At 38.9% G+C, this 13707-nt stretch overlaps 1 protein-coding gene across 2 annotated transcripts in view; it reads right to left on the bottom strand.

Moving 5' to 3' along the window:
- Positions 1–2712: 2712 nt before the first annotated feature.
- GATD3 (glutamine amidotransferase class 1 domain containing 3) overlaps positions 2713–13707 on the bottom strand; it is a 134344-nt gene continuing 123349 nt past the window's right edge. For both annotated transcript variants that reach the window (XM_053705712.1, XM_053705713.1), the window contains one exon: positions 2713–3091. In XM_053705712.1, the coding sequence (XP_053561687.1) occupies positions 2963–3091 (129 nt within the window). In that variant the 3' untranslated portion in view covers positions 2713–2962. The remainder of the gene's footprint in view (positions 3092–13707) is intronic.

Raw genomic sequence — 13707 nt, 5'->3', positions numbered from 1 at the left:
GCTGATGATCTCATAAGATGTATAAACATTGTTAGAGGATGTATATAGCTGATAATCTCATAAGCTTTATAAACATTGTTAGAGGATGTATATAGCTGATGATCTCATACGCTTTATAAACATTGTTACAGGATGTATATAGCTGATCTCATAAGCTTTATAAACATTGTTAGAGGATGTATATAGCCGATGATCTCATACGCTTTATAAACATTGTTAGAGGATGTATATAGCCGATGATCTCATACGCTTTATAAACATTGTTACAGGATGTATATAGCTGATCTCATAAGCTTTATAAACATTGTTAGAGGATGTATATAGCTGATGATCTCATAAGCTTTATAAACATTATTAGAGGATGTATATAGCTGATGATCTCATAAGCTTTATAAACATTGTTAGAGGATGTATATAGCTGATGATCTCATAAGCTTTATAAACATTGTTAGAGGATGTATATAGCTGATGATCTCATAGGCTTTATAAACATTGTTAGAAGATGTATATAGCTGATAATCTCATAAGCTTTATAAACATTGTTAGAGGATGTATATAGCTGGTCTCATAAGCTTTATAAACATTGTTAGAGGATGTATATAGCTGATGATCTCATAAGCTTTATAAACATTGTTAGAGGATGTATATAGCTGATGATCTCATACGTTTTATAAACATTGCTAGAGGATGTATATAGCTGATGATCTTATAAGCTTTATAAACATTGTTAGAGGATGTATATAGCTGATCTCATAAGCTTTATAAGCATTGTTAGAGGATGTATATAGCTGATGATCTCATACGCTTTATAAACATTGTTAGAGGATGTATATAGCTGATGATCTCATATGCTTTATAAACATTGTTAGAGGATGTATATAGCTGATGATCTCATACGCTTTATAAACATTGTTAGAGGATGTATATAGCTGATGATCTCATACGCTTTATAAACATTGTTAGAGGATGTATGTAGCTGATGTTCTCATACGCGATGGGCGGAGGAAGCTCTGTAGCAGCTGTCATGATTTTTGAAGAAAACAAGTGAAATGTCAATTTTGATGAATTAAAGTGCCATTGTGTTTAATAGGATTATTAAAATCTGGGCACTAATTCTTCAAAATTGACATTTCACTTTAAGGACTATTGGTAGTTTATTGTTAGGTTAGGTTTTTTTTGGGGTGGTTTGTTGTTTTTATAGGGCTATTAGATAAGGTGTAATTTTTTTTATTTTGGATAATTTTGTTTTTTATTTTTTGTAATGTTAATGTTTTTTATTTGTCGTAATTTTAGCATTTTTTTTTCTTTGTAATGTTAGACTTTTTTTAATTTTTTCGTAGTGTTAGGTTTATTTCAATTTCTAATTTACATTTTTTATTTTTTTCGTAGCGTTAGGTTTTTTTAATCATGTAATTTAGGATTTTTAATTTGTAGTTTATTTTATTTTATTAGAATAGTTATGTTAGGTTAATTTATAGTTTATAATCTTAGTTTTTTTTATTTCACAGGTTAGTTTTTATTTATTTAAAGATAGTTATATTGTAAATTTAATTTAAAGTTAGGGGTGATAAGTTCAGGGGTTAATAGTTTAATTTAGTGTTATGCGATGTGGGGGGGCAGGCGGTCAATAGGTTTAGTTCATTAGTTGCGCTGTGGGGGGCTGGCGGTTTAGGGGTAAATAGGTTTAGTTTATTAGTTGCGCTGTGGGGGGCTGGCGGTTTAGGGGTTAATACTTAATTATGGTGTTGGCGATGTGGGGGGCTGGTGGTTTAAGGGTTAATAGGTTCATATAGTGTTGGCTATGTGGGTGGGCGGTGGATTAGGGGTTAATAGGTTTATTTAATAGTCACAATGTAGGTGGGCGGTGGATTAAGGGTTAATACATTTAATATAGTATTTGCGATGCGGGAGGGTGACGGTTTAGGGGTTAATAGGTAGTTTATGGGTGTAAGTGTACTTTGTAACATTTTATAGTTATGAACTTTGTGAAACATTTTTGTTTTGCAAAATCCATAACTACTGGTCTCAGATCGCGGAATGGATTGTGTTGGTATAGGCTAGAACGCAAGCATTTTAGCCAGAATGCACAACTTGTAATACGGCGCAATGGAAAATCCCACACTCAAGCGTCATTTTTTGAGTGCGGAATGGATCATGCGTTACAGGCTAAAATGCTTGTGGTATAGCTATACCGGTGTGACTTGTAATACAGGAGACTTGTCATTCCACGCGTAATGGCCAATTTTTCAGCGGTATAGCTGTACCGCACCATAACGCAAAACTTGTAATCTAGGTGACTGTTTGCTAGAGGGGATGAAAGCTGAAACACATTGGAGGAGGCATGGAAACTTCCCAGCGACATCCAGAAGCTAGCATACGCCAAAACTCTACCAAGAGCATACATCAACTACTCCCCTGCCCTCTCTTGCAGGAAACAATCCATTGAGGACAATAACATCAGAATCTTCAGCAAAGCACCTCTCTCTGCCTACCTCCATGAAACGAGGCAAAGAATTACTGGGAGGGAAGGTAAGAGGGAGGTTATTTCAAAGTTCTATTTGGGGGTGTGTCTGCCTCCTCCTGGTAGCCAGGTAAAGTAGTTCCCATAGGTTATGAATGGATTTCGTGGACTCCCACTGCCATTAGAAAGAAAATTATATTTCTTTAATCACAGATTTGTTTACTGAGCAATAAACACTTAAAACACATCAGTAAGCTATTTGCCTTTTATTCTACTGGATGAGGTGCTGAGCAGAAATCACAGAGTATGCACACACAAAAGTAGCATTTATTGCTGGGCAGATGGGGGTTCCCAGTGTCTGTCTGTCATATTCACCGACAGCGTGGGTGTCATCACTTTGTATTATTATTATTGTCATCAGAAGCACGGTGTGTGCAATAGCATATTACAGTCACTTTACAGCTGCTGTGCTTATTAACAGAACAAAGCTGTGTGCGCACATCACTTCCCTGTGAGTCTGAGCACCCCCTGGACCATTGCACCGATTCCATCAAAGATTTTGTGCAGGGGGGCGTTACACATGAAGGCTGGGGTGCTGACCACGCGGTGCTTAACATCTACATGCACCTCGTATGGAAGAGGAAGTCAAGGGAAATTTGGGATAAGGCTGCACAGTTACATGTATATTACACAATCGTGCATACTGCTATCACATAAATCCCAGATACACTACTATCACAACCATACCATACACACTAGTGCATGCCAATTATATAAGTGCAAACCATACACACTAGTGCATACCATAAAAACACATACCATACACACTAGTGCAAACCATACACACTAGTGCATACTATAAAAACACATACCATACACACTAGTGCAAACTACTATCACACACAAACCATAGAAACTAGTGCATATTACTATCAAATCATACTAAACACACTAGTGCAAACTACTATCACACATAAACCATAGAAACTAGTGCATATTACTATCAAATCATACCAAACACACTAGTGCAAACTACTATCACACATAAACCATAGAAACTAGTGCATATTACTATCACACACATACCATACACACTAGTGCTTATTACTATCACACACATACCATACACACTAGTGCTTATTACTATCACACACATACCATACACACTAGTGCATATTACTATCACACACATACCATACACACTAGTGCAAACTACTATCACACATAAACCATAGAAACTAGTGCATATTACTATCACACACATACCATACACACTAGTGCTTATTACTATCACACACATACCATACACACTAGTGCATATTACTATCACACACATACCATACACACTAGTGCATATTACTATCACACACATACCATACACACTAGTGCTTATTACTATCACACACATACCATACACACTAGTGCTTATTACTATCACACACATACCATACACACTAGTGCATATTACTATCACACACATACCATACACACTAGTGCATATAACTATCACACACACCATACACACTAGTGCTTATTACTATCACACACATACCATACACACTAGTGCTTATTACTATCACACACATACCATACACACTAGTGCATATTACTATCACACACATACCATACACACTAGTGCATATTACTATCACACACATACCATACACACTAGTGCTTATTACTATCACACCCATACCATACACACTAGTGCATATAACTATCACACACACCATACACACTAGTGCTTATTACTATCACACACATACCATACACACTAGTGCATATTACTATCACACACACCATACACACTAGTGCTTATTACTATCACACACATACCATACACACTAGTGCTTATTACTATCACACACATACCATACACACTAGTGCATATTACTATCACACACACCATACACACTAGTGCATATTACTATCACACACACCATACACACTAGTGCATATTACTATCACACACATACCATACACACTAGTGCTTATTACTATCACACACATACCATACACACTAGTGCATATCACTCTCACACACATACCATACACACTAGTGCATATTACTATCACACACATACCATACACACTAGTGCTTATTACTATCACACACATACCATACACACTAGTGCTCATTACTATCACACCCATACCATACACACTAGTGCATATAACTATCACACACACCATATACACTAGTGCTTATTACTATCACACACATACCATACACACTAGTGCGTATTACTATCACACACATACCATACACACTAGTGCATATTACTATCACACACACCATACACACTAGTGCTTATTACTATCACACACATACCATACACACTAGTGCTTATTACTATCACACACATACCATAGACACTAGTGCTTATTACTATCACACACATACCATACACACTAGTGCGTATTACTATCACACACATACCATACACACTAGTGCTTATTACTATCACACACATACCATACACACTAGTGCTTATTACTATCACACACATACCATACACACTAGTGCTTATTACTATCACACACATACCATACACACTAGTGCTTATTACTATCACACACATACCATACACACTAGTGCGTATTACTATCACACACATACCATACACACTAGTGCGTATTACTATCACACACATACCATACACACTAGTGCATATTACTATCACACACACCATACACACTAGTGCTTATTACTATCACACACATACCATACACACTAGTGCATATCACACTCACACACATAACATACACACTAGTGCTTATTACTATCACACACATACCATACACACTAGTGCATATAACTATCACACAAAAACCACACACTACTGCATATTACTATCGTACACATACCAAATACACTAGTGCATATCGCTATCACACACATACCATACACAGTAGTGCATATCACTATCACACACATACCATACACACTAGTGCATATCACTCTCACACACATAACATACACACTAGTGCTTATTACTATCACACACATACCATACACACTACTGCATATAACTATCACACAAAAACCACACACTACTGCATATTACTATCGTACACATACCAAATACACTAGTGCATATCGCTATCACACACATACCATACACAGTAGTGCATATTACTAACACATACCATACACACTAGTGCATATTACTATCACACCCATACCATACACACTAGTGCAAATCACTATCACACACATACCATACACACTAGTGCTTATTACTATCACACCCATACCAAAGAAACTAGTGCATATTACCATCACACCCATACCATATATACTAGTGCATATATTACTATCACACACACCATAGAAACTAGTGCATATTACTATCACACCCATACCATACATACTAATGCATATCACTATCACACCCATACCATACACACTAGTGCATATAACTAAAACACACATACCATACACACTAGTGCATATTACTATCACACCCATACCATACATACTAATGCATATTACTATCACACCCATACCATAGAAACTAGTGCATATCACTATCACACCCATACCATAGAAACTAATGCATATTACTATCACACACATACCATAGAAACTACCGCATGTTACTATCACACATACCGTACACACTAGCGCATATTACTATCACACATACCATACACACTAGTGCATATTACTATCACACACATACCATAGAAACTGCCACATATTACTATCACACACATACCATAGAAACTGCCGCATATTACTATCACACACATACCATACACACTAGTGCATATAACTATCACACACATACCATAGAAACTACCGCATATTACTATCACACACATACCGTACACACTAGCGCATATTACTATCACACACATACCGTACACACTAGTGCATATTACTATCACACCCATACCATACACACTAGTGCATATTACTATCACACCCATACCATACACACTAGTGCATATTACTATCACACCCATACCATACACACTAGTGCATATTACTATCACACCCATACCATACATACTAATGCATATCACTATCACACACATACCACACACACTAGTGCATATTACTATCACTCACATACCATACACACTAGTGCATATTACTATCACTCACATACCATACACACTAGTGCATATTACTATCACATACATACCATACACGCTAGTGCATATTACTATCACACACATCCCATACACACTAGTGCATATCACTATCACACACACTATAGAAACTAGTGCATATCACTATCACACCCATACCATAGAAACTAATGCATATTACTATCACACCCATACCATAGATACTAGTGCATATAACTGCATATCACTATCACAACTATACCATACACACTAGTGCATATCACTATTACACCCATACCATACACACTAGTGCATATCACTATCACACCCATACCATACACACTAGTGCATATCACTATAACACACAAACCCTACACACTAGTCCATATAACTGTCACACCCATACCATACAAACTAGTGCATATAACTGTCACACCCATACCATACAAACTAGTGCATATAACTGTCACACCCATACCATACAAACTAGTGCATATAACTGTCACACCCATACAGTGCATATCACTATCAGGCACATACCATACAAACTAGTGCATATTACTATCACACCCATACCCTACACACTAGTGCATATTACTGTCAGGCACATACCATAGAAACTAGTGCATATTACTATAACACACATACCATACACACTAGTGCATATTAATATCACACACATACCATACACACTAGTGCATATAACTATCACACACATACCATAGAAACTACCGCATATTACTATCACACACATACCGTACACACTAGCGCATATTACTATCACACACATACCATACACACTAGTGCATAAAATTACTATCACACCCATACCATACACACTAGTGCATATTACTATCACACCCATACCATACACACTAGTGCATATTACTATCACACCCATACCATACATACTAATGCATATCACTATCACACACATACCACACACACTAGTGCATATTACTATCACTCACATACCATACACACTAGTGCATATTACTATCACATACATACCATACACGCTAGTGCATATTACTATCACACACATCCCATACACACTAGTGCATATCACTATCACACACACTATAGAAACTAGTGCATATCACTATCACACCCATACCATAGAAACTAATGCATATTACTATCACACACATACCATAGAAACTACCGCATATTACTATCACACACATACCGTACACACTAGTGCATATTACTATCACACACAAACCATACACACTAGTGCATATCACTATTACACACATACCAAATACACTAATGCATATTACTATCACACCCATACCATAGATACTAGTGCATATAACTGCATATCACTATCACAACTATACCATACACACTAGTGCATATCACTATTACACCCATACCATACACACTAGTGCATATCACTATCACACCCATACCATACACACTAGTGCATATCACTATAACACACAAACCCTACACACTAGTCCATATAACTGTCACACCCATACCATACACACTAGTGCATATAACTGTCACACCCATACAGTGCATATCACTATCAGGCACATACCATACAAACTAGTGCATATTACTATCACACCCATACCCTACACACTAGTGCATATTACTATCAGGCACATACCATAGAAACTAGTGCATATTACTATAACACACATACCATACACACTAGTGCATATAACTCACACCCATACCATACAAACTAGTGCATTTTACTATCACACCCATACCATACACACTAGTGCATATCACTATTACACACATACCAAATACACTAATGCATATTACTATCACACCCATACCATAGATACTAGTGCATATAACTGCATATCACTATCACAACTATACCATACACACTAGTGCATATCACTATTACACCCATACCATACACACTAGTGCATATCACTATCACACCCATACCATACACACTAGTGCAAATCACTATTACACCCATACCATACACACTAGTGCATATCACTATCACACACATACCATACACAGTAGTGCATATTACTATCACACACATACCATACACACTAGTGCATATTACTATCACACACATACCAAAGAAACTAGTGCATATCACTATCACACACATACCACACACACTAGTGCATATTACTATCACACCCATACCATACATACTAGTGCATATCACTATCACACCCATACCCTACACACTAGTGCATATTACTATCCCACACACCATAGAAACTAGTGCATATTACTATTACACACATACCAAAGAAACTAGTGCATATTACCATCACACCCATACCATACATACTAATGCATATCACTATCACACACCACACACACTAGTGCATATTACTATCACTCACATACCATACACACTAGTGCATATAACTGTCACACCCATACCATACACACTAGTGCATATCACTATCACACCCATACCATACAAACTAGTGCATATCACTATCACACCCATACCATAGAAACTAATGCTTATTACTATCACACACACCATACACACTAGTGCATATTACTAACACATACCATACACACTAGTGCATATTACTATCATGCCCATACCATACACACTAGTGCATATTACTATCACACCCATACCATACAGACTAGTGCAAATCACTATCACACCCATACTATACACACCAGTGCATATCACTATCACACACATACCATACACACTAATGCACATTACTATCACACACATACCATAGAAACTAGTGCATATTACTCGCACACATACCATACACACCAGTGCATATTACTATCACACCCATACAATACACACTAGTGTATATTACTATCACACACATACCATACACACCAGTGCATATCACTATCACACACATACCCTACACACTAGTGCATATTACTATCGCACACATACCATAGAAACTAGAGCATATTACTATCACACACATACCATACACACTAGTGCATATTACTATCACACCCATACCATACACACTAATGCATATCACTATGACACACATACCATACACACTAATGCACATTACTATCACACACATACCATAGAAACTAGTGCATATTACTCGCACACATACCATACACACCAGTGCATATTACTATCACACCCATACAATACATACTAGTGTATATTACTATCACACATATACCCTACACACTAGTGCATATAGCTATCGCACACATACCATAGAAACTAGTGCATATTACTATCACACCCATACCATACACACTAGTGCATATCACTATCACACCCATACCATACACACTAGTGCATATTACTATCACACACACCATAGAAACTAGTGCATATAGCTATCACACATACCATACACACTAGTGCATATTACTAGCATACACATACCATAGAAACTAGTGCATATTACTATCACACCCATACCCTACACACTAGTGCATATTACTATCAGGCACATACCATAGAAACTAGTGCATATTACTATAACACCCATACCATACACACTAGTGCATATTAATATCACACACATACCCTACACACTAGTCCATATAACTGTCACACCCATACCATACAAACTAGTGCATATAACTATCACACCCATACCATACACACTAGTGCATATTACTATCAGGCACATACCATAGAAACTAGTGCATATTACTATAACACCCATACCATACACACTAGTGCATATCACTATCACACACATACCCTACACACTAGTCCATATAACTGTCACACCCATACCATACACACTAGTGCATATAACTGTCACACCCATACCATACAAACTAGTGCATTTTACTATCACACCCATACCATACACACTAGTGCATATTACTATTACACACATACCATACACACTAGTGCATATAACTATTACACACATACTATACACACTAGTGCATATAACTATTACACACATACTATAGAAACTAATGCATATTACTATCACTCACATACCATACAGACTAGTGCATATTACTATCACTCACATACCCTACACACTAGTCCATATAACTGTCACACCCATACCATACACACTAGTGCATATTACTGTCACACACATACCATAGAAACTACTGCATATTACTATCACACAGATAACATACGCCTAGATTTAGAGTTTTGTCGGTAAAGACCCGCGTAGCTAACGCTGCTTTTTTTCCAGCGCACCCTTAAGACAACGCTGGTATTTAGAGTTCTCTGAAGGGCTGCGTTAGGCTCCAAAAAGGGAGGGTAGAGCATAATTTACATCCACTTCAACTCTCAATACCAGCGTTGCTTACGGTAGCGGCTAGCTGGAAGAACGTGCTCGTGCACGATTCCCCCATAGGAAACAATGGGGCAGTTTGGGCTGAAAAAAAACCTAACACCTGCAAAAAAGCAGCATTAAGCTCCTAACGCAGCCCCATTGTTTCCTATGGGGAAACAGTTTCTAAGTCTGCACCTAACACCCTAACATGTACCCCAAGTCTAAACACCCCTAACCTTACACTTATTAACCCCTAATCTGCCGTCCCCGTTACCACTGACCCCTGCATTACACTATTAACCCCTAATCTGCCGCTCCAGACACCGCCGCAACCTACATTATACCTATGTACCCCTAATCTGCTGCCCCTAACATCGCCGACACCTACATAATATTTATTAACCACTAATCTGCCCCCCCCAACGTCGCCGCTACCTTACCTACACTTATTAACCCCTAATCTGCTGACTGGACCTCGCCGCCACTCTAATAAAGTTATTAACCCCTAAACCGCCACACTCCCGCCTCGCAAACCCTATAATAAATAGTATTAACCCCTAATCTGCCCTCCCTAACATCGCCGCCACCTAACTTTAAGTATTAACCCCTAATCTGCCGACTGGACCTCGCCGCTACTATAATTAATGTATTAACCCCTAAAGCTAAGTCTAACCCTAACACCCCCCTAAGTTAAATATAATTTTATTCTAACGAAATAAATTAACTCTTATTAAAACAGAATTTATGCTTACCTGATAAATTACTTTCTCCAACGGTGTGTCCGGTCCACGGCATCATCCATCACTTGTGGGATATTCTCCTCCCCTACAGGGAATGGCAAGGAGAGCACACAGCAAGAGCTGTCCATATAGTCCCCCTCTGGCTGCGCCCCCCCAGTCATTCGACCGACGGTTAGGAGAAAAAGGAGAAAACATAGGGTGCCGTGGTGACTGTAGTGTATAGAGAAAGAAAATTTTTCAAACCTGATTAAAAAACCAGTGCGGGCCGTGGACCGGACACACCGTTGGAGAAAGTAATTTATCAGGTAAGCATAAATTCAGTTTTCTCCAACATTGGTGTGTCCGGTCCACGGCGTCATCCATTACTTGTGGGAACCAATACCAAAGCTTTAGGACACGGATGAAGGGAGGGAGCAAATCAGGTTACCTAAACAGAAGGCACCACAGCTTGCAAAACCTTTCTCCCAAAAATAGCCTCCGAAGAAGCATAAGTATCAAATTTGTAGAATCTGGCAAAAGTGTGCAGAGAAGACCAAGTCTCTGCCTTACATATCTGATCAACAGAAGCCTCGTTCTTGAAGGCTCATGGGAAGCCACAGCCCTAGTAGAGTGAGCTGTGATTCGTTCAGGAGGCTGCCGTCCGGCAGTCTCATAAGTCAATCTGATAATACTTTTCTCGAAAGAAGAGAGGTAGCAGTAGCTTTTTGCCCTCTCCTCTTACTAGAGTAAACGACAAACAAACATGAGGTTTGTCTAAAATCCTTTGTGGCTTCTAAATAGGACTTTAAAGCACGAAATACATCTAAATTGTGTAACAAACGTTCCTTCTTTGAAACTGGATTCGGACACAGAGAAGGAACAAGTAGATAATTCAGAAACTCTTCTAGCAGAAGAAATAACAACCAAAACATAACTTTCCAAGAAAAGTAATTTGGTATCTATGGAATGTAAAGGTTCAAATGGAACCCCTTGAAGAACTGAAGGAACTAAATTTAGACTCTAAGGAGGAGTCATGGGTCTGTAAACAGGCTTGATTCTGACCAAAGCCTGTACAAAAGCTTGTATCTCTGGCACAGCTGCCAGTCGTTTGTGTAAAGCAGAAATCTTAGGAATTTTAATCTTACTCCAGGAGAATCCCTTGGATTCACACCAACAGATATATTTTTTCCATATTTTATGGTAAATCTTTCTAGTCACAGGTTTTCTGGCTTGTACCAGAGTATCTATCACTGAATTTGAAAACCCACGCTTGGATAAAATCAAGCGTTCAATTTCCAAGCAGCCAGCTGCAGAGAAACTAGATTTGGATGTTCGAATGGACCTTGTACTAGAAGATCCTGTCTCAAAGGTAGCTTCCATGGTGAAGCCGATGACATATTCACCAGGTCTGCATACCAAGTCCTGCGCGGCCACGCAGGAGCTATCAGAATCACAGAGGCCTTCTCCTGTTTGATCCTGGCTACAAGCCTGGAAAGGAGAGGGAACGGTGGAAACGCATAAGCTAGGTTGAACGACCAAGGCGCCACTAATGCATCCACTAGAGTCGCCTTGGGATCCCTGGATCTGGACCCGTAGCAAGGAACCTTGAAGTTCTGACGAGACGCCATCAGATCCATGTCTGGAATGCCCCATAATTGAGTCAACTGGGCAAACACCTCCGGGTGAAGTTCCCACTCCTCCGGATGGAAAGTCTGACGACTCAGATAATCCGCCTCCCAGTTGTCTACTCCTGGGATGTGGATTGCAGATAGGTGGCAGGAGTGATCCTCCGCCCATTTGATGATTTTGGACACCTCTCTCATCGCCAAGGAACTCCTTGTTCCCCTCTGAAGGATGATGTAAGCTACAGTCGTCATGTTGTCTATATGAATCCGGCCTTCGTTAGTTGAGGCCAAGCCCGGAGAGCATTGAATATCGCTCTCAGTTCCAGGATGTTTATCGGGAGAAGAGACTCTTCCCGAGACCATAGACCCTGAGCTTTCAGGGAATTCCAGACCGCGCCCTAGCCTAATGGACTGGCGTCGGTCGTGACAATGACCCACTCTGGTCAGCGGAAACTCATTCCCTGTCTGGTCTACTTGAATCATTGGAGACAAGTCTGTATAGTCCCCATTCCACTGCTTGAGCATGCACAGTTGTAATGGTCTTAGATGAATTTGAGCAAAAGGGACTATGTCCATTGCTGCAACCATCAACCCTACTACTTCCATGCACTGAGCTA

This window comes from Bombina bombina, chromosome 3 (genome assembly GCF_027579735.1).
Source record: "Bombina bombina isolate aBomBom1 chromosome 3, aBomBom1.pri, whole genome shotgun sequence".
NCBI lineage: Eukaryota > Metazoa > Chordata > Amphibia > Anura > Bombinatoridae > Bombina > Bombina bombina.
This window is presented reverse-complemented; position numbering and strand designations above follow the sequence as displayed.